Source organism: Cavia porcellus, unplaced genomic scaffold (assembly GCF_034190915.1).
Source record: "Cavia porcellus strain 051 isolate PalLab524CR breed Dunkin Hartley unplaced genomic scaffold, mCavPor4.1 scaffold_12, whole genome shotgun sequence".
NCBI classification, from domain to species: Eukaryota; Metazoa; Chordata; class Mammalia; order Rodentia; family Caviidae; genus Cavia; species Cavia porcellus.
The window spans coordinates 16,694,019-16,721,620 of record NW_026947495.1 but is presented as its reverse complement, the minus strand read 5'-3'; the positions used below and the strand labels follow the sequence as shown (position 1 = coordinate 16,721,620).

Below are 27,602 nucleotides of genomic sequence, written 5' to 3'. Positions count from 1 at the left end.
GACTTAATGAATGTTTACGTAATGTTCAACCCAACATCAGAATACACATTACTCTCAGTTGCACATGGGATGTTCTCTAAAATAAACCATATACTGGCCCACAGAATATGCTTAAATAAATGCAAAGGAATTGAAATTATGCCATGCATATTATGTGACCATAGTGCAATGAAAATAGAAATCCATGGCAAAAGAAACTGCAGAAACTCCATAAACACATGGAAATTAAACAATACCCTCCTGAACAACCAGTAGATGACAGATGAAATTTTAAAAAATTAAACAGTATATACAGTCAAATGAAAATGCAAATACAACATACTAGAACATGTGAGACACTATGAAAGCAGTCCTAAGAGGGAAATTTATAACATTAAATTCTTATATCAGGAAAACAAAACATACACAAATACACAACCAAATGTTGCACCTCAAGCTTCTAGAAAAAGAAGAGCAAGTCAAGCCCAAAGCTCATAGAAGGGAAGAAATTAGAAAGATCAGACAAGAAATTGAAGAAAACAGTACAGAGAATTAATTAATCTAAGAGCTGGTTCTTATAAACAAAATTGATAAACTCCTAGCCAAACTTACCAAGAAAAAGAAAAAAAAAAAAAAGAGCTCAAATTCATGCAAGGAGGAATGAAAAAGGTGAAATCACCTCAGATCTTGTGGAAATTCAGAAGGTCATCTGTGCCTATTTTGAAAATTTTTGCTCACATAGGATGAAAGGGAAGACACAGGAGAAATGGACAGATTTCTAGAAATGTATGAATTGCTAATCAAGAAGATATGAATCAAGAAAGTATAAAAATTTTGAATGACCCAATATCAGTTAATGAAATTGAAAATGTAATTAGAGCACCATTTGTGGACTGTATGGGAAGAGAACAAGGACTTACCAAGAGAAGTAAGCCCTCTATGTGAACCCCACCAAAAAACTAACTCACTGAGAGAAAAATTAGGGAAATCGCATCTTTCACAATAACAGCCAAAAAAATGAAATACATAGGAATCAGTCTAACAAAGGATGTAAAAAAATCTGTACATTGAAAACTGTAGTACTCTAAAAAAGATGATTAAAGACAGGAAGATGTCCCCTGCTCCTTTTGGATAGGACAAACCAAAATTGTGAAAATGGTCATACTCCCAAAACTATTACACAGATTTAATGCAGTGCTAATGAAAATACTGTTAGCATACCTCCTAGATCTAGAAAAAGCATTCTTAAAGTTCATTTGGAAACAGAGGAGACTTTGAATAGTAAAGACAATCCTGAGCAACAAGGACAATAAGGGCAAGGCAATCCTTGACTTGAAATTACACAGAGTAAGAAGAAAACCCACAAAATAGGAAAGACTTAGTCAACTGTCCCTCAGACAGAGGACTTCTATCTACAACATATAAAGAATTAAAAAAATCAGGCCCCCCCAATTCAAAGACTCAATCCAAAAATGGGCATCTGAGATGAACACACATTTCTCAGATGAAGAAATACAAATGACAAATAAATACATGGAAAAAAATGTTCAAATCGTTGGTTATTCAAGAAATGCAAATTAAAACAACACTGAGATTCCATCTCACCCCAGATAGAATGGCTATCATCAAGGAAACAACCAATAACATGCTGGCAGGACTGTAGGGAAAAAGGAACCCTTTTCCACTGTTGGTGGGAGAGTAGACTGGTGCAACGACTGTAGAAATTAGTATAGAGATTCTTCAGAAAAACTAGGGGTGGAGGTTCTATTTAATTCAGCTATTCCTCTTCTGGGTGTTTTCCCAAAAGAATTGAAAACATCATGCCATGGCAATATATGTACACCCATTATAGCAGCCTATGTACACACACACACACACACACACACACACACACACACACACGACATTATACTGCTAATCTCTATTCATCAAAAGAACCGTTTATTTTCATTGTTTGATCATTTTTTTATGCCTATATCTTGTAATCTGAGCAACTACTTTCAAGGTAACAATATGGATATATTAAACTTTGTTAATCTCCTGGTCTTTTGCTTTGAAATTCTGTATAATTTTTATTCTTTTTTTTTTCATTTTAAAATTTTTAAAAAGCAACCAGTGTTTATTTCTTACTACCAAGGCTCTAAGAAATGTGCTGAAATTATTTCTTTTTTTTCAGTCCCAGATTTATTTCTTTAGCGATAATTTAGACCTCTGTTTTATAGAAAAAAATTTATTTCTGGACCTCCCCAACACTGCTAGCTTTGTTTTAGGTTTCTCTAAATGACAATTATGTTGGTTACATCTTACATTTTTTCATTTTCCAAAATTGTATTAATGTGGTCTCTGATTGGTACCTTCATTGTTATTTTAATGTGTCTTTAGCAAATGTTTGTGTTTAGTCTGCTTAGTTTAGCCTTGACATCTATGGAATTGATTTTCAACAATTTGAAGTTTGGAGAATTTATTAAACACTAAAAATTTTTGAACAAAATCAGATGTTAAACAGAAGTAGTCATTTTAGTACAAAATAACATAATAATTTTATTATATTTTGTATATTAGAAGTCCCACTTTTAAAAAATTTTATTGTAAAAAATTTTCTATTACAACATATTTGCCATGCACAGTATTTATATTCACATAGGAAATGTGTACATGTACATAATATGTCTTGTCTTCTCTTCCTCTTCCTTTTACCATTCCTCCTCCCTTCAACCTTTCTTCCTTTTCCCTTTACAGAAGCTTTGTTTCCATTTTAGTCCTTCCAGTCTTTGTTTTTTAAATGTTTTCCTTTCCTTCCCTCCCTGGTTCCCCTTCGCATTTGAACTTGTTCTTCCTAATTCCTAATATCTATCCTCCATTTTGTTCCTTGTTTACCCTTAGGGTTTCTCACACAAGAGAAACAATGCAGTATTTAAGCTTTTGTGTCTTATTTATTTCACTTAAAATTGTGAATGTAAGGTACGTCCATTTCCTTAAAATTGACTCGTTTATCCTTCTCTCTCCATTCATTTGTTGATGGGAATACAGGCAGTTTCCAAGATTTAGCTTTTATAAACATGGGTATGCAGAGATCTCTGTGGTACAATGCTCCTAACTCTTTCAGAGAGAAACCTAGAAGGGGAATTACACCTGAGTTAAATGAAACCGCTAGTTTTAATTTTTTGAGGAATGTCCATACTGATTTCCATATAGGTTATATCATTTTACACTCCCACCAACAGTAGAGAAGGCTTCTTTTTCCTCTACATCCTTGCCAGCATTTGTTATTGGTTGATTTCTTGATGATAGCCATTGTTTGTAGAGTGAGATGGACTCTCAATATGTGTTAATTGCAGTTTTTGAATTACCAATGATGCTGAACATTTTCTTCATATATTGTGGTTTCTTCTTCACCTGAGTGTGATCATGTCAGATGCCCATTTTTTGATTCAGATTTTGAGTTTGGGGGAGTCTGGTTTGTTGTTGTTGCTGCTGCTGCTGCTGCTGCTGTTCCTTAGCATGGTGTTGCTTTTGGGACTCTCAAATTCATGGAAGTTCAAGCTGAACCTCGATGGCCGGGTGTGGAGTTAGAGCTGAGTCATTTACCTTACGATACTCTGTGCCTCTTGTTGGCCTGCTGGTGGCCGTCTGACCATGGACATTTCCTGTGTCCCTCACCCAGTCACTGTGACAGTTTAACATTGAGAGCCTGAAGCTGATCAGTGGCTGCTCATGCTCAGTTGGCTCCTCTCTTAAAGACAGTGTCTGACCAAGCACACTTTCTAGGGCACAGAGCAGTTACTTGGACTGGAGTCAGTTGCCAGTTGTTGTAGTGCACAGCATCCACTGTTCCACTCCAGTGGCACAGTTCTCTCTGGAGTCACCTGCTTTCTTTCAGTGTGTCTCTGTATATTTGTTTTTCCTTTCTCATGCCATGAGCCAGGAGCTTGGGAGAAGGTACAGGTTGCCCTTTCCTTTTTCCATGTTGTGGTTTTCCATTTTCTCTGTAGGCTCCAATTGTCCCTTCAGGTTCCCCTGGGCGCCAGGGATCCAACTTTGCTTTTTTCTTTCCCCAAGTCCTTATTTTCTAGTATCTGTATTCCACATCTTGGAAAGGCTGATTTGTTGCTGCTTCTTACTACATCTTCCTGGAAGTCTCTCAACTTTGTAGTATGCGTCTTTAAAATTTTCTTTCTCTAATACGAAGTGCTTTTTTACCTCTAAGATATAGTAGTAAGTATGAACAAACTCTTTTATCAAGCAGATTTAGTTGTGCACAATTAAGGTGACTGTATTTCTTGGTTTATTCTTTCACCTTGTTCATGCCTATTGTGTTTTTATCAGACATATATCATTCTTTGATCTTAATTTGCCATATATCAGTTTGTTATAGGCATTTGCTTCCATTGAAAGATTTCTATGCAATTATCCAGTGATTTTAATTCATCTTTATTTTGAATGTCAGCCCTGTGAATGTACAAGTTGCTCTATCATTATTTTTGAAATTCTTTGTTAAGGGAACAATTCCTGCTCTACGTAGGATGCTTAGTATTAAATAAGAATGTTGGTAAAGCACTTCCTTAAGTCTCTGACTCACACATTTAGAAAAGTTGATTTTCTTTTGTTTCTTGTGATCCAGTCAATCTGTTCTAGAAATGTTTTCTGGGAAGCCTGTTAATTTTGAAATACCACAAATTAATCTGCCAGTTTTTAATGCATGTATGTAATATTTTTATCCATGTATTGTCATACAGGTACTATTTGCAAAACCCAGTTTTCTAGCAATACTGATTAAAAATGCATATATAAAGAAATTATAAAAATAATTATTATTTAATAATAAAGGGGAAAATTGTTAAATATTATTAATCATAAGTATTTTAATCCTAGAAGTAGAATAGTTAAATTATTCATATACATTAGTTAGCAATAATAATTATGGAGCACATAGGGCCAATCAGATTTATTATAGTAAAAGGCACCTTGCTATTAATGTCCCTGAAAATACTTTCCCTTTGAAGATATTTATCCCATCGACCTTGTCACTTTCTGCTTTGTTTTCTTTTTTCTTTTTTTTTGAGACAAGGTCTTGCTAGGTAGCTGAGGCTGGCCTTGAGCTCACTATATTATGTAGCCCAGGTTGGCCTTGAACTTGTGGCAGTCTGCCTTAGCCTCTCCAATGCTAGAATTACAGATGTACACTGCTGCACTTGTCACCTTCTGAAGCAGTTCTGAAAGTCCTGTTTTGTGTCTTTAGGAAGTGCAATAAAAAAATACGGTGGAATGCTGCTATCAAATGTCATCCAATGGAAAGGTGGGCTTATAAAAATATTGCAGTGCTTCCTCATTGACCTTATTGACTAGATCAGTTCTATGTAAATTTTGGCTCTTCCCCAAAGCCAAAATGACCATGAAAGGTAAACATTTTGAATTGATTTAGGTCATTGAGATACCCACAAGAGCTCAAAGAGGATTTCCAGAACTGCAGCAGAAAGTGGCAAGAATGGTAGGATAATTGTATTCAATCCCCAGGATGAGTATAATCATGATGTACTACAAACATGTACTAGTGATAATAAAAACTAAAAAAGCAAAATTGTTTTTGAAGCAAAGGGCAGTTTTGTTTTATTTTTAAGGGGGATTAGTGGCAATGTGCTTTTATTGCTTAGGGATCGAACTCACAACCTTGTGCTTGCCAGGCAGGCGCTTTACGCTGCCGAGCTAAACCCCCGGCTTTTATTGTAATTTTTAAAAATTTAAACATTTACCTCATTTTTCAATCATACCTTTTACATTATTGCAAAACAATTCAAAAATAGTTTTTAAGTTATTAAATCACGAGAAATGTGTGGAATCTATTGAGAAATTGTAGCTTAGTCTCTCTACTTCAGAGATTACATACAAGTTGTATTATTTACCATGATACGAATAACACATGTCATGTATTCTACAACTCAGTGAATTTTTATATACAGTATGTATACTTTGGAACTCCTACCTGATTAAGGCATTAACAATTTCCCTCACTACAAAAAATCCCTTGTGTTCCTCTAAGTAATAGTCCATTTTAATCCCTTTTACTCAAGGTTTGGTTAAACCTTTAATAACTTGTTAGTAATTACTTTAGAATATGACTTCTAAAAACCCTATCTTTGACAACTTGTTCTACTTTAACAACTATTTCTACTTTGTTATCCAGAATAAAGCACCCTTGAAAACAGTTTAAAGCTGTTTATCTGCCTATTTTCTGCTATTTTGGGGTATTTTACCCACCAGCATATAGTATAAATCTTGGAAGACATTGTTATTGCTTTAAACAAAGGGTTTTTATATTTACTCTTGTATCTACACTTCCTGCGCTTTTTATTTCTTGTCTATATTTCCATTGAGAATCATCTACCTTCACCCTAACTTACTTTGACTGTTTCTTGGTATTGAGTGTGTTGATGACAGATTCTTGTCGATTTTCTGAGAATGTCTTTAGTTTTATCTCATGTTTTGGAAAATATTTTTTGCTTTGTATAGAATTCTGTGGTAATAGTTTGTCATTTCATTGGCTTTCATAGACTCTCTTGAGAAGTCATCTTTCATTCTTATTCTCCTGAAGAAGAGTTATCCCTGTTTTTCAGTTTTTAAGATTTTCTTTCTGGTTTGACTTCTAGTAGTTTATGCTTAGCATACCCTGGATGTTGCTTTGTGTTTGTGTCTGTTTATCTTGCTTGCTGGTCACTAGGCTTGAATCTGTAGGTGGTGGTTGTAAAATGTTAAAAACATTTCATAGTTTATTAATTTAATACTGTTTCTGTCATATTTTCTTCTATTTTCTCTTTCACATTTGCATCTTTTGTTATTTTTGCTGTTTATTATTTCAGTTTTTCACTTTGAATAACTATCTGCCTATAAGTTCAATAATTCCATTTCTTATAATGCCTCATCAGCTGTTAAACTCATCACATGTGCTTTGTATGTCATGTATTATTTTTTGCAGTTGTAGAATGTCTGTATGATCATTTTTGTAGTTTCTCATTTTCATTTTAATTTTTTAATCCATTTTTATTTTTCCACTATTGTTTTTAATATGTCAATCTGTTATTTTGAAGCCCTTGCTTACTAACACCAATATTTAGAACATCTCTAAGTTTTTATTGACTGCTTTGCCTCTTGATTACTGATTACTTTTTCTCCTTCATATATCTAGTAATTTTTCATTGTAGATTCTGAAAATTGTGAATGAAATGTAGAATAGTGGGCAGCAAACTTTGACCTATGGGCAAAATTCAGACTGTTATTATATTATCAGTAGCTAAAAATGATTTTAAAGGATTTATTATTTTTGTGTTTTTTGCTTTCAAAGAGAATGTACAGTAGAGACTATTGTTGTCTTCCAAAATCTAGAAAATATTTACTCTTTGGCCAGACATGGTGGTAAATCTCAACACTCTAGAGAGTGAAGCAGGAAGATTGCTGCAGGTTTGAGGCCAGCCTGTACTACGTAGTAAGTTCAAGGCTAGCCTATAGCAAGAACTTGTTTCAAAAAGTAAAAAATGTACTCTCTGACATTTTTACAGGAAAGTTTTGCTGACCTCTATTGTAGCACCTCTTCTGGATTTTCATCTCTCTCTAAATAATACTGAATTTTATTATGGTGTGCTCTTAAATTGCCAATGCCTAGACTGATAAAACTAGATGAATGGCTTAAGTCTTTTACTCTATATATTTCTCATCCAAACTTTTATTCTGCCTTGTATTTCTCACATAAATGTAATTTCTTCTTTGGGAAAGGACATGACAAGGCTCTCTTTCTCCACTAAAACTTGTAAACAAGCTTTCAGTATTCATTGGAAAGGTTTTGGTGACTATACAAAGACACATACATAGTTGTTACCCTACTGCTGCCCCACTGCCTGTCCTTTTCCCTTATATCTGTGATGGGGAACATAGGGCCCATGTGTTTGTTATCATGAAAGTTCTAAAAGATTCGCTATAACTGCCCTAGATGATTCTCTGTTCCGCAAGTCCTGTGGATTCTGAGGCATTCCTGGTGTCCAGTTAGGTCCCTTGCTCAGAGTTTGGTGCTAGGAGTCCACTGTTGATTATAGTACTAGAAAGAGAAAATTGCTTCTGATCTATGTACTTATTCAGAATGTTTATTCCTAACTCAAATAGTTCTGTATGTATATATTAGAAATTTGGCTTTTTGTTGAGGCCAGCATCCAATTAGCCTTAACTAGGTTTACTCTTATTATTTCACATTATTTTCATTAGATTTAAAATAATTATGCTTACAAATATTTAAAACAAAGTAAACATTTTAAAACTTGCATATGTATGTGTATCGCATGTATATACATAGCAAAACCTTTACCCTAAAACTCTTATTTTACTTCTCTTTGAGAATATAGCATAGTAATGTATCTTTTTATTTTTCTTAGTAATGTTTTATACCTTTTTCCCATTATCTATTTGAATTCTACACATAATTTTTGAAATAGCAGTTTGTTTGTGCAAAGAAAAGCAACAACTGTTCTATATTAGAAACTAGTAATGCTGTTATGACAGACATTTTTAAAAATGTGTACACATGTCCTTTTAATGCTTCCTTTGGTTTGTTTATGATAAACTTTAGAGATAATTTTGACTACTTCTTTTGCAGGTAAATTTTTTTGCATGTAAAAGAGATCTGGAAGTAGAAAGGCACTTACTACATTGAATAGGCACCAGCACTATCCAGTTAGCCAAATGCAAAACACATTTAACTTCTAGCAGGCATTGCAGATTTAACATCTCCTAAAATCACCATGGGTTTAATAATTTGCTAGAAAAGCTTCATAGCTGAGTGAAAGCTGTTCTTGTGGTTATTATTTATTATAATGAAGAGATACAAGCAAGACCAGAGCTGCATTGAGCAGAGCCCTGGAGCAATTTAAATACACCTCCTTAGGTTCTCTTTTCCCATGAACTCATGGGTAAAATTAGCTCTCCTTGGCCACAGTGTCTAATATTACATAGAGTATTGCTAAACTGGGAAGCCCTTTCAACTCTTTGTTATCCAAATTTTTATGGGAGCTTGATCACATAGCCCATGAATGACTGACCTTTAATCTTCATCTCTTTCTTCAGGTCAGACTAATACTTCCAATCACTGATTCTTGTAGAGATAGAAATTGATATGGGTGGCCCAGAGCCACCATCATAAATCATATTTTAGACTGTCTTGTGGGCCCAAACAAAATCATTCCCTGGTGTACCCGAGGAGACGAGGGATGACCTTCCAGTAACTAGAGGAAAAGCCCAGAACTTTCTTTAGCTTAAATTATTACTTCATGGTAAAAAATAAGAGCTATATTTTTGTGGTAGATTATTAAATTATTACCTAATATTTTAGCTTTTAATTTTTATCTAAGTAATAATACAACTTAAAAAGCCAGTACAGATGCTTTTGCACATGCACTTTTGACATTTCTCTCCCTGTCTCTACTCCCCAACTTCTCCCTCCCTTTCTTCCCCCACTCCCTTTCCATCCTCCTTTCCCCTTTCCTCTGGGGATGAAATCCAAGGCCTTGTACATGCTAGGCAAACGCTGCCACTAACCTGTACTCTTCAGCCCTTATCCCCTGTATTTTTATACTGATGAATTTTTTCTGTTTTAGACATAGCCATTGATTTCCTAGTATGCATAAGGAGGTTTAATATTTTTAATGCACTTCTTACATTCACTATTCTCCTTAAACGCCTCTTTTAAAATTTGTATTAATGCTGCCTTGTACATAATAACTATAGTCTCTGTGGGAAAATGGTATATATATATATATATATATAAAACATATCTTAACTCTGGTTTCATCTCCTCCTCTTCTGCCTCCCTCTCCTTTCCATCTCTTGGTTTTCTTCCCATTTGCAAAAGATCTAGCTCCTTGTTTCCTATTATCTTTTATTTTGCTCTTTTATTTATACTTTGGGTTTCTTATATAAACTAAACCATGTAATATTTAAGCTTCTGTGACTGACTTCTCTAAACATTATTGTCTCAGTTATTTTTTACTGGTCACTGAGACAAAATACCTGATGCCCAAAGTTAGGGAAGGAAAGGTTTATTTCCTACAGTTTTTGGAGGTTTCAGTCCATACTCAGTTGGTTCCAAGGCAAGGTAGCATGGTGGGGGTGCAGTTCATGGTGGCCGCAAATGACAAAGCAGAAACCAGCAAGAGAACAAGACACGCCTTCTTCCTGCCATTACATCACATCCTGGCTCCGCTCCTATGTGGTTGTAGCATTGACAATGCATAATGCAAATGCAGGAGGCCTGGGGGCCACCAACATAAACCATGACAATTATAGTCTTAAGGTACATCCATTTTCATACAGATGACTCAAATATGTCCTTCATTATGGCAGTGTAGTACCCCATTGTGTACAAATACACTTTCTTTATCCATGCATCTGTAGATATAGGACACTTCCAAGATTTAGCTATCATGAATTATGCTGCTATAAACATGTCTATTCATGTATCACTGTAATATGATGTCTTTAACTCTTTCAAGAAGATATCTAGAAGGGGGATAGCTGGATCAAATGAAATTTCTAGTTTTAAGTTTTTGAGAAATCTCCGTACAGATTTCCATAGTGGTTATACTAGTTTACATTCCTACCAACAGTGCTGAAAGTTTCTTTTTCCCTGCAACCTTACTAGCATTTGTTTGCTTTTATTTCCTGATGATAGCCATTTGTTCTGGAGTGAAATGGAATCAAAGTGCTTTTTAATTCGCATTTCTTTAATGGACAGAGATGTTGAACCTTTTTTCATGTGTTTATTGACCAACTTATGTCTCTTCTGAGAAATACCTGTTCATTTTAGTGACACATTTTTTAATTGGATCTTTTGTTTGGGGGATATTTCCCCCTTGAAACAGGGTCTCTCTCTGCAGTGCTGGCTGACTTTGAACTCAGAGCAATCCTCCTGCCTCAGCCTCCCAAGTGCTGGGATTACAAGTGTGTACCACCATACCTAGCTATTGTTTTTGTAATCTTTTTTTTTGGGGGGGGGTCTTTTTCCTTTTTATCAGTACCAGGGATCGAACTCATGACTGCCTGCTTTCAAGGCAGGCGCTTATGCCGCTGAGCTAAACCCCCGGCCCCTCTTTTTGTATTCTTTATATTTTGTAACTATTAGTCCTTTGTTTGAAAAATAGTTGGCAAAATTTTTTTCCTATTCTGTAGATTGTCTCCTGTTTGTTGTTTTCTTTGGTTTGTAGAAGGTTTTAATTTGCTGTATAATAATCCTATGCCATTTCTTGTGCAATTAAGGTTCTATTCAGAAAGTCCTTTACCTGTGTCTATGTCTTCAAGAGGTTTACGTATTTTATTGTCCAGCAGATTATTTGTTTTTATTTTTAGATTTTTTTATTAGTACAAGTTTGTAGTACATAATGTTTGCATTCATCATAAGGAGTTGTCACATGTATATAACAGGTATTAATTTTTTTATGTTTCCTTCCCGTTGTCTTCCTGCTTCCTCTAGATCGTTGATTCCTTTTTATTTTATTTTAGTACATGGTGAGAGATATGAAGCTAAATTCAGTCTTCTGATATCTATGGTCATTTTGCCCAACACCATTTGGTAAAGAGGCTATCTTTCCTCCGACGTATGTTTCTAGCCTCTTTGTCAAAGAACAGATAGCAGAATGAGCCTGGGATTATGTGTGCATCCTCTCATTCTGTTGCAGTGGTCCATGTGTCTGTTTTTGTGCCAGTAGCATGCTGTTTTTATTACTATAGCTCTGCAGAGTAATTTGAAATCTAGGTTTGTGATATCTCATGCTTTGCTATTTCCCAGGATTGCTTTTTACTATTTTGGGTCTTCCTGCTACATGTGAATTTATTTTCTCTAGTTCTGTGGAAATAATGTTGATATTTTAGTTGGAATTACATTAAATCTATATATCATTTGTGGTATTATGACCATTTTGACAGTTATAGTCTACCTATCCAGGAACAGGGACTATCCATTTTCTTATAGCCTCTTTGTTTCATTTTTCAGAGTAGGATAGTTTTCGATATAGAGGTCTTTCACTTCCTTTATTAGGTTCTTCCCCATCATGTAATTTTTCTTGAATATTATGTCATATTATTTTCCTAATTTCTTTCTCAGTGAGTTCACTATTGGTGTATAGGAATGCCATTTATTTATTTGTATTGATTTTGTATCCTGTGACCTTGTAGTTTGTCAGGAGACAATCTACAGAATGGGCAAAAATTTTGCCAACTATTTTTTGATCAAAGGACTAGTAACTACAAAATATAAAGAATACAGAAAGAATAGGTAGCTTGAATGTGTTTATTAGTTCTAGAAGTTTTGGATTACCTGCAAAGGTTACTGCCTTACTCCTTTCTCATATGTATCTCTTATTTCTTTCTCTAATTGCTCTGACTGAAGTTTTAAGTACTTTGTTGAACAGATCTGGTGATCTTTAGAGGAAATGCGTTTTAGTTTTTCCACAAGCAATATGATGGCAGTACATTTGCCATAAATAGCTTTTTCAGATTGAGATAAGGTCTTTCTATATTTATTTTCTTCAGTTTTTATCATAAATGGATGTTGGATTTTGTCAAAGGCCTTTTCTGAGTCTATTCGGATAATCATGGGTTTTGTTGTCCATGGTTCTATTTATGAGATGTGTCCCTTTTGTTGATTTGCATATCATCGCTGGTTTGAAAACTGCTTGGTCATGATGTATGATCTGTTTTATGACTTGTTACATTTTGGTTACTAGTATCTTACGAGGATTTTTTGCTATGTTCATTAAAGAGATTGACTTAAAGTTTTCTTTTTTAGTTGTGTCCATTTCTGGTTTTGGAATCAAGATGTCTTTGTTACTTTTCTCTTATTGCTGAGACAAAATAGCTGATGCCCAAAATGAAGGAAGGAAACATTTATTTAGCTTACAGTTTTTGAAAGTTTCAGTTCATACTCAGCTGGCTCCAAGGCACTGTGGCGTGGCTGAAGGGCAACCATTTATGGTCGCTGCAAGGGACAAGAGCAAACAGGGTAAAAAGGGCAAAGTATGCCTCCTTCCCTTTCTTCCATGGGCCAGTGCAGTACTCACACCACCAGTCAGCGCTAGAGAACAGACCAATCACAAACACTAGATTCTACTGCCTGCATGGCTGCATGAGATTTTGGGGGGCCATCCAAACATAAACCATAACACAAGGTAATGCTAGCTTTAAAGAATGAGTTTAGAAATACTCTTTCCAATTTCATGAATGCTTGAAGAGTATTGGTGTTAGGTTTTCTCTAAAGATCTTTCCCTAGAACTCTCATAGAATACATCAGTGAATCTGTCAGGCCTAGGACTTTTCTTAGGTGGTAAGTTTTTTATTACTGCCTCAATTTTGCTGTCTGTCATGGATTATTTAGGGTTTTCATAACTACTTAGTTCAGTTTTAGTAATTCATATATATCTGAGAATCTATCCACTTCTGATTCTCCCAATTTTGGGGGGGCATAGGTTTTCAGGGTATTTACTGATAGCGTGCTTTTTGGCATATCTGTTGTAATTTCTTTTTTTTTTTTTTTTTCCTTTCTAATGCACTGGTATGTGTCTTTTGTTTCTTTCTTTTGGTATGATTGGCTAACCTTTTTCTATTTTGTTTACTTTTTAAAGAAGCAGCTCTTCAATTCAATGATTGTCTTGTTTTTTTAGTCTCAGTGTCATTAATTTCTGATCTAATCTTTCATTTCCTTTCTTGTAGTAGATTTTAATTTTGATTTTCCAGAACTTTGAGGCTCACTATTATTAGGTTATTTATTTGGGCTTACTCTGTTTTGGCCATTTACAGCTATAAACTTTTGTCTTAGGAATGCTTTCATTGGTTCCGTAGATTTTGATACATTGTCTGGCATTATTGTTGATTCCAGGAGCTAATCTCTTCCTTGACTTCTTCTGTGATTCATTGTTTATTCAATGTATTTTTTTTAATCTGCATGTGTTTGCATAATTTCCATGATTTCAAATGTGATTGATTTCTAGTTTAATTATAGTATTCTTGATAACATGCATGGGATAATTTTGATTCTTTTGTATGTTCCTAAACATACTTTATGGGCTAGTATGTGATCTGTTTTGAAGAAGGTTTTATATGCTGCTGAGAATAATTTGTATTGTATTGTTGGGTGGAACAATCTGTATCTATCTGTTGAGTCTATTTGTTCAAAGCGCTGATAGTTCTTTGTTGATTGTTTTGGTCTAGTTGATGTATTTACAATAATGAGACATTGCTGTTCCCTAATATAATTTTATTTGATCTTTTATCTTCAGTAGTGTTTTATGATGTTCAGCACATCAGTGTTTAGTGCATATATATTTGTCATTATTTTCTCTTCCTTTTGCATTGTTTCCTTAATAAATATTTAGTGACCTTGCTTGTTTGGGGTTGTGTTACATAGAATATCGATTTTTCCAATCCTTTGATTTTAAGTGTATGGATTTTTATAAATGTGTTTTTTCCATGTAATATTTCTTTGGATTTTGATTTTTGATTTACTGTGACGATCTGTGTATTGGACTGGAGAGCTGAGACCATTTCAGAGTTATTACTGAAAGAAAGTGATTTATGCTTGTCATTGCATTATTTTTCTATTGCTTTTTATTTCCCCCTCTTTCTGTTTAATTGTTTATCCTCCCTGATACAGTCATTCTACTAGAGCTTTTGGCATTATTAAGTTTCTGGTCTTTTTCCAGGATATTCTTGAGAAACTTTTGGAGTGATGGTTTGGTGGTCATGAATTTAAAGTGGAAAGACTATTTCTTCATCAGTTTTGAAGGATAGTTTTGCAAGATTTATTAATCTGAGGGGCTGGGGATTTAGCTCAGCAGCGTAAGCGCCTGCCTTGAAAGCAGGCAGTCATGAGTTCGATTCCCGGTACTGATAAAAAGGAAAAAGACCAAAAAAAAAAAAAAAAAAAAAAAGAGATTTATTAATCTGGGTTGAAACAGGGCTTAGGACAGTTCATCTCTGATTTTTTTTGTGTGCTTGTTTTTATTTGTTTGTTTGTGGTACTAAGGATAGAATTCCTGGCCTCATGCTTACCAGGCAAGCACTTGAGCTATCTCCAGCCCTTGTTTGTTTTTTGAGGTAGTGTCTTGCTATGTAGTGCAGGCTGAGCTTGAACTCACTGTGTAGTTCAGGCTGGTCTTCTGAGTGCTGGGATTACAGGTATGTGGCACCATGCCTGACTACCTCAGGTTCTTCTGTCCTTCAAGGTTTGTGCTGAGAAGTCTGCTATAATTCTAATTTGCTTACTTTTAAGTGATTTTCTGTAACAGCTTTTAAGATTCTGTCCTTGTGTTGGACTTCTGAGATTTTAACTATGATGAGTATGTTACAGGGATGATAGCAGAACCTCCAGTTATGATATAAGGGAAATAGAATTCTCAAGCTGTTGGATGTCTGATATGCCAAGTTCCTGTTCTCTTACAACTGAAGAATGAATTCTAGGAATAAAAGAGGTTAAGAGTAGAAAGATATTTATTGAGAGAGCTATAGTTCCTGCGAGGCATAAGGGGCCTGAATGAGTTGCCCTAGGACCCCTCTTTACAGGGAAATTCTATAGAGCATGTATACCCATGTGGGTACAAGGTATAAGAATGTATAAGAGTATATGTATAGTCACTTAGGTAACAGTGATCTATTGGGGAAACAAGTCATATAACAAGGATGCATGGAAAGAACAAAGATTTTTTTGGGAAATGATAGGTCCAGAGGTCTTGGTCACCCACTGGGTTGACTGATGTCCCCCTAGGCTTCATTACACCTGGTGTTTGTACTTCAAGAAGTATACAGGCCTGGCCATCTCATCTTTATCTTGAGGTCTGGTTTCTAACAGATGTGTCACCTGTGTCCTGGAGATGTGTTTTACCTTTACCCTGGTACTTTCAAGGGCTCAGCCCTATCTGACTACCTACAATATTTCTGTCTAATTTAACTTTAATTGTCTATAATGTTAAAGTGAAGTTCTTTTTTGATAGTAGTTATTTAAGGTTTTAGATCCTTCGCTTACCTGTTTGTCAAGTTCTTTCCACATACTTGGAAAGTTCTCTGCTAGGATTTCTGTAAACAGGGTTTTTTTAAAAAATGCTGTATATGCTGTCTTCTGAGTTTTCACTAATTCCAAATAATCTTAAATTAGTCTTTTTTGAGTTAGCTCTTGGGTCTATTTTCCATGATCTCATTTTTAAGTACAGCTAAGTAATTAGTCACTCACATCAACCATATCTTCTAGTTTGGACTCTGTTTACATCAGTCACTTTTACAGCCCATACTTTCAGTAGAACTTGTTATCTCCTGGATTTCTATTTGGTAGCTTTTCATGAACCTTTTAATTCTTTGCTAAACTGGTCATTCTTGTTTTATACTGTTTTTGTTTAACTCAACTAGGTTTTTATTAGTGTCTCTTGTAAACTCCTTGAGCATTATGTTTATTAATTTCACTTTTTAGTTATATCATGTTTGAGCTCAGCAAACACCTTATTCATCTGGTTGGGTTTTTTGTTTTTATTTTTTGTTGTTGCTTTGTATCGTCTTGTGTCAGTTCCTATAATTCAGCCTTGTGGCTTTTTACTATCCTCCCCACAAATTCCTAATGGATCAGCTTTGAGGAAATGGGAGTTTTTGGAGGTTTTTTGTTTTTGTCTTTTTGAGACATGGTTTTTAATCCAAATAATGCTGAAGTATGCTTTAAAAAAGTGAAAATGTTTAGGAGAAGGCAAGTTTTGTCTTCATGTCATTGTTTACTTTTTTATGATTATGCTGTTACTCATTGTTAAGCCAAGATAGTATACTATGATTATGCTTTGCCCTTCTTAGAATTAAATTATTCATTGCCTTGTTTATATAACATGTTTATATTTTTTATGTAGTTTCTGTGTTTTCAGATTGCATTCTGTTTAATTTACATTGTCTAATAATTCTAGTTGTGTGATAAGGTATATTACAAAAGAGCAACAATCTTTTGCACTTTTCCATATATCCTTCCCTATAGACAACTGTGCAGCTCTTTTCAATAGATTCTTTTGAAATTTACTTACATATTATTATTATGTGCCCTTTTTCATTTATTTACTTTTTCAGTTTTAGGCATTACCTGTTATTTCTCATTTTAAGAGATAAGTTCTCTTTTACCACTATCTTCAACTTTCCATCCTGTTTATATAATGTGGTTACAGTAGTATTCTGGGGTACATTATTTTTGTGACTGTAAATGTTATTCATGGATGAGCTGTATAACACATCAGGATTTCCCCCACCTACTTTTTGTAAAGCTTTGATTATAATAGAATCGTTTCAGCTCTGAAACTGAATTTATAACTGGGAGTGTCCAGACTACCATATCTAATAAGAGGAAAACTTGGAAAAATAACCACTCTTTGCTATGATCTTCTAATATTTGCTTTATATAAATAATTGTGCACTGAGTATATTGATGTACGTATTACTGTTTTCTCACAAAATTGGATTTTGCTACTTGGTTAGCATTAGCATGTCAGAAGTAGTTGATGTTATTATTGTTCTTGTTTAATATTTCCAAATGGTTCTCTCAAAATATATCTATATTATTAACAGTATTTAATTTTTAAATTTTATTCATTGGATTTTACTTTTACATTGTTACTTATGCATGCCATGTTATTGTAATTTTTCAGTTTCATTTATTGATGAACATGTTGATCATTTCTGTTTTTATGCTTTATTTTTATATGTTTTTTAAAGGAGTAATCTAACCATGCCTTTTGTACCTTAATTTAGTAGCTGTAGAATTGTGTTTCTACAAGAGGATAATAAATACTGTTTTCATGACAGATTGCTGTAAGTTTAAAGTGAAATTTTTTTCAGATCTGAGTCCTGTTGTAATGACAATAGTCTTTTCACAGATTTGCTGCAAATAATTTTATCATGTTTTTTTCCCCACTTCTGAGGCATTATTGTACATAGAACTGTGTATGTCATTTGCCAGTCATAATTTAACCATAAGAATAAAATGCAGAAGAAAAGTGATGTGGATAAACATACAAGGTAATAAGCAACAATATGAAATAACAAAAATTCTAGGATGGTAGCTTGAAAGCAGTTGACATTTTCAAAGATTTCTTTGTATTTCATATTTATTTTGTTTTTAACCACTTTGCTTAAAAGAATATTGTGTTATATGTGAAGTCTTTACCTGCAAGTCATAGGTATAAATGCAGATACCACTTTAAAAAAAGACAGATTGAGTAGCTTAAAAAGCATAAAGTATGTACACTTATTAAAGTTGATTTCATTTTATTTTTTTTCCAGAAACATGATCAGGGGCAAATTCTGTTGGATATAGTCTTCAAGCATCTTGATTTGACTGAGCGAGACTATTTTGGTTTGCAGTTGGCTGATGATTCCACAGACAACCCAGTAAGTCTAAGCTGTGCCTTTTCATTTTAGTTTTTCTCAGTTCACAATACAGTATTCACTAATTTAAATGAGTTTTAAATTTTTATTGAATAATTATAATTCTTTTGCCTTTATTATTCTTTTCTTAATGTTGTAATCTATGAGAGGTTATTTCCTCTAAGATTTTCGTAATCACGTATCAATCTGTAATCTACTGTCCATTTCTGTTGTGTATTTCAGAAAACTGAAAGGTAAGTCTTAATTCATCTCACTTGAATTAAAGAGAGAAAACTAGGTTATTAAGATTAAAGTATTTTAAGAGCTGGGTATTTAGCTCAGCCTATGCCAGCCTGGCAGTTCGATCCCTAGTTCCAAAAAAAAAAAAAAAAAAAAAAGATCGAGATGTTTTGGCCAGGCATGGTAGTACATTCCTGTAATCCTAGTACTAAGGAATCAGAGGCAGAAGACTCACTGAGAGTTTAAGGCCAATTTAGACTACATAGCAAAAACTTATCTCAAAAAAAAAAAAATTGAAATATTTTGAAACACATAAGATAATCTACACTAAAGTGAAATTAGCTTTTTGTGGCATTCCTAGTTAGCTATTTCTAAGCAAATTCTCGGTTTAAATTTTTATATAATGATATTCAAGATATATCCCTTCAAAAAACATGGACATTAAAATTCAGAACAGCATAAATATTGGGCATTAAATTCCTTGGATTTTTACTTACTACTCAGTGGTAACAGTAATGTTTCTTTTCATTAAAAACATCAGACTTAGAAGACAATCTGGTCATAGTAAAGATATTTACCTAGATGCTTAAACATTATAAAATGCAAAAGAAGGACTGGGGGTTTAGCTCAGTGGCACAAGCGCCTGGCAAGTGCAAGGTCATGAATTTGATCCCTGGTATCAAAAAAAGAAAAAAAGAAATACATCTTCTCGTGAACCTGGTGTTTGTTATGAAAGATGTACTAGCAAATTCTGGTTAAATTCTTTATAAATTTATGTGGTTATACCATGAGTTGCTTTTATAAAAATATAATACTCAAGGGGAGTCCATTTTGAAGGAAGTATTTTATATAGTTTAGAAAAACAGAGACTAATGGAATGGTTCTCTGGATCTGTGTTTTAGGAAGCCATTTATAGGCTATATTAAAATAGAATGTCTATAGAAAATATGTGTAACATTTATGAAACAAGTAGGTTTATCTTTTCTTTGTTGTTTTTCTCTCATGGTTAAGATACTAGTTTTCTGAATATTGTAGGAAGTAAATATGAAATATTAAATACTACTACTTATTTTCTTGGGATCTTTTAGTAATTTTGTATTACAAACCAGCAGGAGAAATATGAAGATGATATGACTAAAAACAAACCAAAAAAAATATGGCTCTGAATACCATGGTGAAATGAATTCCAGGGAACCTGCTCCTTAAGCTTCCTCTCTTAAGCAGGGACCTAGGGACTTCCTTACCAAACAAAAGGTTTACACTTTTATAGATGCGTTGGGTGTTTTTGATTTCTGAGATGTCCCGAAGGCATCTTCTTGTCCCAATTTAAAGTATGCCTGCTTGCTTCTTCTTTCCTTTCTTTCTTTTCCCTCCATCCTTCTTTTTTCTTTCCCTTCTTTCCTTTTTATGTTTCTTTGTCTCATATCATCTTTTTTAAAGTACATGTTAGAAATATAGAGTGAGGGGCTGGGGATTTAGCTCAGCGGCATAAGCTCCTGCCTTGCAAGCAGGCAGTCATGAGTTCGATCCCTGGTACTGATAAAAAAAAAATGAAAAAGACAAAAAAAAAACCAAAAAGAAATATAGAGTGATAAGGTTCATTTTGGCAAATTAGCATATGTATTTAAAATATCTCTTCTCCTGTTGTACTTCTCTGCATCATATTCCCTTTCTTATCTCCAAAAGTTGCCTCCTGCTTCCTCTCATCATTCATTCATTCATTCATTTATTCAGTTATTCACTTACATAAATATAGTTTAGATCTAAACTGTCCCCCCAAAATTGTATGTGTTTGGAAGATAATTGGATCGCGGGGCACCATACTTATCAATGGATTCAACCATTAATGAGATAAGTAGTTAAATGTGCTATTGGAGACAGGACTTGATCAATAGGGGTGTTTTTGGAAGGGTATATTCTTATCCCTAGCTCCTTCCTTCTCCTCTACCTCCTGTCTGCCATGGGTTAAACCGCCTTTCACTGCCATGCCTTTCTGCCCTGCCATTTCTGTTTTAGAGCCAGCTGACCATAGACTAAATGACCTTCTCCTTTAAGTTGTGGGTATGGGTTATTTTGTCCCAGCAATGCAAAATTAGGTAAGACATCATATAAGGGAAAAATGTGTGTTGTTTAGCTTTGTAAGCTTATTTCAGTTAATGTGATGGTCTCTAATTCCATTCATTTTCTTGTAAATTGCATGATTTTATTCTTTGTAACTTTGTAACTAAATATTTTGTGGGAGAAAATAAAGTGAACAGATCTGTAAGGATGGAAAAATACTGCCAGTCTTGGAATTAATAATAAAATGAAGTGAATTTTACACAAATGTTATAATTAAAAACCAACCTAATGTAGATTTATTTTGTCTAATTATGATTATCTTTTTATATAGTTAAATGCCATTTATGTTTCCTTAACTACAAACTGTCCTTATTCATTGCCTGTTATTTAGGTGTTGGTCTTTTCCTTATTGATGTGCAGGCTTTCTTTGTATATTAACTTTCGCCCAGTTTTTCTTTTGACTTAATGAATGATGCATTTTTACTATAAATGCTACCTTTAGTGTCCAGTAATGCTTGTTATAGCATTGCTGGGTCTTTGTGATTTAAAATAATAACCTCAGTTCTACCTTACTGATAGCATTGATGAGGTCTGAGTTGGCAATATCTATTATATTCCTTCTAAGCTATTTCAACACATCTATTTGTGTATGTAAATTTTGTTTTTCTTTTGTTAGAATATTTTGAAGGGAATTTGGGACAATCAGGTTTTGGATGTATTATTGATCTCAAAATTTGATTTTAGACAACCATTAAATTAAGTGTAAAAAAATAAAGTAAGTACAGTTATAGCTTTCCTTAGAAAATATAAAGAAAAAAATGATTGAACTAATAGATTGGTGAAAAGACATATAAATGGAGGGATAGGGCAAACAAATGCTAGACAGAACTGAAAACCAGCTATTTATTAGCAGTGAAATAGATGCTATTACCAACAGTTGAGTCATTTGGCAAGTTTAGATAGTTTTTGAATAAATATTTTTATACATATTATATGACAAGTTGTATACTAGGTGATGTCCTCTTTGTTGATTGAAACAGATTTTAACCCTGACCTCATGGAGTTTATAATTTAATGAAAGATACAGATAATGAAAAGGAAAAACAAATAATAGAATTATGAAAGTGTTATGAAGGAGATAAACGTTCCTTGTTTATAGAAATAACTGAGTGATTAAGAGCTGCATGACATTCATTTGATAGAGTAGTCTGTGAAAACCCTTTAGAGAAGATAGGATTTACAATAACAAAGAGGATGGTGTCAGGTATGGGAAAGCTAGACAAGTAAAGGGGAGGCTTAAAATTGGAGGTCCTAAGATAGCATCTTTGAGAAAGAGAAAGGAGTCACATGGCTGGTCCTAGTAATTTGGTTTTTTTGTTGTTGGTTTTTTGTTTTTGTTTTTTGGTACTGGGGATCTAACTCACGACTTCACACTTGCCAGTCAGGCAGTTGTGTCACTGAGCTATATCCACAGCCCTGGACCTAATAATTTGAGATGAGGTAAAAGAGAACATTCGAGGTGTTGTAATTTTGCACTGAGAAATTATCAAGAGGTGTTATGCAAAGGATCACCATAATCACGTTAGTGGTTTTTTTTTTTTTTTTTTTTGTCTTTTTCATTTTTATTGGTACCAGGGATCGAACTCATGACTGCCTGCTTGCAAGGCAGGCGCTTACGCCGCTGAGCTAAGTCCCCAGCCCCTCGTTAGTGTTTTTTTAAAAAGATTACTCAATTGAGGATGAAGAAAGAGATAAAAAAGAAACTGAGCAATTAAGAGACAATGGCCAGGGCCTAGACCACAAACAAGGATGATAACAAAGTTGATTGAGAAGAATTGGTAAATTCTAGTAGTAGTTTGAAGATAGAGTCAACTGGATTTAGTGTGTCACATATTACAGATAATGGAAAAACTCATGGATTATTTCCAGCTGCTCATTACTAAAGTCTAATGGGACTGGAAGTGTAGCTCAGTTGGCAGAGGACTTGCCTAGCATGAAAGAGGGAGAGTTCAGCTCTCAGAACCACCACGAGTAAATAAATAAAAATTTTAAATCTGTTTATGTGCTTTTTATGGAATCAAATATGGCTTGTAGGAGTTAGGTTTATAGTGATATATGATTTATATCTATGTAGTTCTTTGAAAATATCACCACATTTAGTACCTCATTTTGGGTTCTTTAATTTTTTTTTAACTGAAACATGTTGACAGTTGAAATGTTTTCTGAATTCAGTTATAATTGTCAAGAAATAGAACTTCACTGGCATTCAGAAATACTGAGACTGCTTAAAATTATACACAAAAAGCAGTCATTTCTCAAATTAAACATATCTCATGAAATTGAAGTTTAATTTTTTACATTTTTTAAAGAATAGGGTAAAATTATGAAATTTGTTTTACTTAGAAAAATTTTTAAGTTCTGTAATTGACATTTTCTCTTCAGTGACTGTAAAGCCTAACATTTTATCTTAAGAAAGGTAAAGAGAAATTTTTAAGTTTGCAAAATAGAGTAGGTAAATTTATAGATTATCACTTCAGACTGCTATAGTTACCAAACATCTTTACTTTTGGAATAGTTTATTGCTTTTTATATAAATTTATGAGAAATTCAAATCAAAACTTTGGAGCTACTCCAAATACATTAGTAATCTCTAGCATAATTTTGTTGTTTGATGTGAATAATATTATCTATAATAATTATTTTCCCACCTAGAAGTTTTAAAAAATGAAGTTTTTAATGTTAATCTTCAAGAGGACCAGATTCATGAGAACTAAAATATTAGTTCCTCAAGGTAAATAAGTCAATCTTCTTTGCTTATTTTTCAGAGGTGGCTGGATCCAAACAAACCAATAAGGAAGCAGCTGAAGAGTGAGTACACATTTACTTAATGTTTTAGAATTGTATGTTATAATAATAAAGAATTATTATAATCTGATTAATTAGAGTTGCTTTTATTAATTCTAGGAGGATCTCCTTACAGTTTGAACTTTAGAGTCAAATTTTTTGTAAGTGACCCCAACAAGTTACAAGAAGAATATACAAGGTAGGTTTATAGAGCATACTTCTTTTGAAAATTCTGTCAGAACTCTAATAAGAAATTTGAAAATTAACTAGACAAAAACAGATTATCTGTTGTAATTCTGAGCTTCTCAGCCAGCACATAGAATAATTTATAGATGCTTCCTCTCCTTTTGGGTGAGTAGGAGGGCTCTTAGCATTAGAACTTCAGGACTACCTTATTGAGCCACAAATAGCCTCCCAAGCCATACAAATTAGTAATTTTTCTGCTTGTGAACAGTAGTTAAGAAGTGCTCCTCTAATTAAACGGAGTACTGAAACGACACTGAAATTGTATCCAAGAGATAATTCCTAGTATGAGAATTTTCAGTGGTTTTTTTTCATCCATGTAAAAGCATTTCTGTAGTTTTTTCATTGAGGGAAACAATAATGGTCAATAGGTACCTTTTCCCACTGTGTGTTCTTAAGGAAGGAAGTTGTGGGCGGGTACCCCAGCACACCCAAGACTTTACCAGGCCACCTTACTGCCCATTTGAGGTTTGAGCTCATGTACTAATTGTGTTATGACTTCTTATTGACAGTACACAGAAATGATCTGAATGAGAATTTGATATTGTTGTTGAATTTCAAGTGAAATGATCATGGTTAGAAATAAGATATCCTGATGTGTGATGACTGTCATCATTAAAATAACATGAATGATAACTTTGTGCATTATTTGAATGGCAGAATTAGTAATCAATTAAAGACAAGACAGAATAAAGAATCAGTATATTATACCTTCTAAAATTCTTACAGACTATAGATCAGTGACTGCATTCTGATTTGGGGGATATAAATTAGTCCTGGAATTTAAATAGAACCTCTGGGCTCCAAGGTTCTAATCCCTAAAAGCCCTTGTACTCCTCCAAAAAGCAGAAAGAAACTAATTTAGATCTACCCTGAAAACATAATCAAGGAATAAAGTAGTCCTACTTCAGGGGAACATAAACTAGTTTTGGAGTTGAACTAAAATGTGTTGAACTTAAAAAATCATACCTACAGCTTCCTATAAACAAATTATTAAATTTTATTGTATTGGGTATTGTTTAGAATACTATGCTGGAGTGAAGGGGGAAAAAACTAAATTAAGGATATTCAGCCTGAGATACTAATTCTCAAGTATCTGTAAAATCTTTTACTACTAAGCCAAAAGAGAAAAATTAGGTTGAAATTTATGAGAATCCTTTTCTTTGTGTTGAGGGAGGCTGGGTAGTTTATTTATTTATTTATTAAATAATGGGAAAAGTCAGCTATGCAGGTTCAGGATAAGGCAACCCTAACATTTACAACCAGTAGTAGAATTCAAGCTAATTTGCCATGAAATACAGAGTTGCACTGTGTAAATCCTTTAATCAGCATTCTTGCCCTGAATCACATTTTAAAATATTTAAATAATAAGGTCTTTTATTATAATAATACTTAGTATAGTAAAACTTCCTCTAATTTTATGCAAACTGTAAGGTAAGTACCCTGAATTATTGAAAATCATGTGCAGGTACATATAATAATTGAAATCAAATAAAATGTTCTATAACATACATTTTATATAATTAGACTTTTAAGTGTATAAAATATTTGTAAAATAATTTAAAATTGGATTTTTACCTTCTTTAATGTTTATGATAACTTTTATTATAAACAATTAACATACTGTCAGTTGTAACCAGATTCATAATTACTTCATTCAGAAAACTGAATTTCTGAATGGAACTTAAATGTGTTGTTTTGTTTATAGCCTGTGTTGAAAGTATAACCAGGAAATAAATGTGTTTCACTGATAATTAAGTTAGAATAACTTCTTTGTGATTTTTGAGATAGGATCTCACAATGTAATTCAGGCTGCCTTTAAACTCACAAACTCCTGATGTTCCTTCTGCCTCAGCCTCCCAAGTGCTGAGATTACAGCTGTGCATCACTATGCCGGGCCCTCAGAATAACTTCCTGAAGTTGAGGAAAGTGAAACCATGTTTGATAGTTACTGAAAATTGTGCTAAATTCTTCAGTCTAAGTCAGGGTGAACCTTTCAGAGCTTTCAGTGATAACAAACAGCCTGCTGCAGCACACGTGCCACAAGTTCACGACCACTGGTCAGGTTATCTTTATTTTCTCTAGAAGTGATATTTTATTTTGAAACCCTTTATAGCTGGGAGGTGGCACACACCTGCAATCTAGGTAATTCTATAGATTGAGGCAGGAGAATCACAGATTAGAGGTCAGCCTGCACAATTTAGGGAGACTTTGTCTCAAAATTATTTTTTTAATAAAAGTAAGACTGGGAAATAATTCAGTGATAGGCAATTCCTAGACCACAATATAAATAAAACCTCTAATATAAAATCTTATAACTAGTATATTTGGTGAAATATGTTACATGGCTAGTTTTTAGTTAATTACTGAGGTGTACATCAATACTTAACTACAAATTAGAATCAGGTGAGAGATCTTTAAACCATACTAATGCTTCTCCTTTAGTAGGTCTTAAGGGTGAACTAAGCATACACATGCATAAGCTCCTCAGGGGATTCTCATACATAGCCAGAATTGAGAAATATTCCTGTAAAACTTTAGTGTTTGAGTAGCTTTAATATGGTGATCATGATTAGTAACGAGGATACCCTTGGCCACATTGCTAAATTTTTAAGACTTGTTTAGATCCCAAGCCTGAAATCTGTGATAACTTTTTATATTGACTTAGCATTTTGAATTAGTGGAAAAAAAGAATGATATCAGAGAGCATCCATCGGTTTAAATGTTATTTAGTATTGGCAAAAGCTGGCATCATTAAAATTGGATTTTTTTAGTTCCTACGATACATATATGAGACAAATGATTCTAGTTCTTTTTACAAATACAGAAAGCAAGTTTCACTGAATGTTTAACAAATTTGCCTCAGATCACAGACTGATAACCTTGGACTTCAATTCTGGTTTCTATTGCAATAATCCTGCTTGATTAAATAAATAAATTTCACTGAATGTTTAACAAATTTGCCTCAGATCAGACTGATAACCTCGGACTTCAATTCTGGTTTCTATTGCAATAATCCTGCTTGATTAAATAAATATGTAAGTAAAATTTAGCAAATATAGCTGTTTTATTTGTAGGTCTTAAAATACAATGTCAAAGATTGTCTTATTTACTTTCCTTGTCAGTGGTACATAATACCTAGCACTTACAACTTAAAGGATGAGCAGTTTATTTTGGCTCACAGTTTGTAAAGATTTTAGTCCATAGTGGGCTGCATCCAGGTTTAGGTTGACGTGGCAGAGAGGTATGGTGAACAGTGACTGAGGGCATTGTAGCTGGAAGTAGAAGAAAGAACAAGAGATGAGGGAGGGAGCTACACCCTTCTAGACTATTCCCCCAGTAACCCTCTAGGTCTCACACAACGTCACAGTTGGCTGTAAAGTTGACAGTGGATTAATGCACTGATGAGTATTGGGCCCTGAGTATTGTACACTCACCTGACAAATCCCCACCTATGATCATCTGAGGCTTTGAGGGGATGTTTAGATACAACCAGAAGGAGGGTATCCATACCTTTATATCTGGATTATAAGGTTGTTTCCACACTAGCAATGTATTTTTTCTTTTTTGGGAGAGATGGTGGTGTGGTGGTGTTGGAAATTGAATCCAAGACCAGACCCCTTGCACATGCTAAGCATGCAGTTTACTCTTAGCTACTTCCCAACCCATCCTAAAGTTTTAATTATGATACCAACTAGAACTGACAGAAATGTACAGTATTGAATTAAGTAGATAATATTTATTATAATGTTATTCATTAAGCCTCACAAGGAGTTTATCTCCATCACTAATACATAAAGCCAAGATTGTGCCTGCGCACACTTACACGT

General features: G+C 33.9%; 1 protein-coding gene across 4 annotated transcripts in view; it reads left to right on the top strand.

Moving 5' to 3' along the window:
• Positions 1-27,602, top strand: part of Ptpn4 (protein tyrosine phosphatase non-receptor type 4) — a 181,110-nt gene that overhangs the window by 49,313 nt on the left and 104,195 nt on the right. For 3 of the 4 annotated variants that reach the window (XM_063258934.1, XM_063258935.1, XM_063258932.1), the window contains exons 3-5: positions 18,301-18,408; positions 23,511-23,553; positions 23,629-23,728. In XM_063258934.1, coding sequence (XP_063115004.1) covers positions 18,301-18,408; positions 23,511-23,553; positions 23,629-23,728 — 251 coding nt within the window. The remainder of the gene's footprint in view (positions 1-18,300; positions 18,409-23,510; positions 23,554-23,628; positions 23,729-27,602) is intronic. The other variant, XM_063258933.1, reaches the window with a different exon arrangement.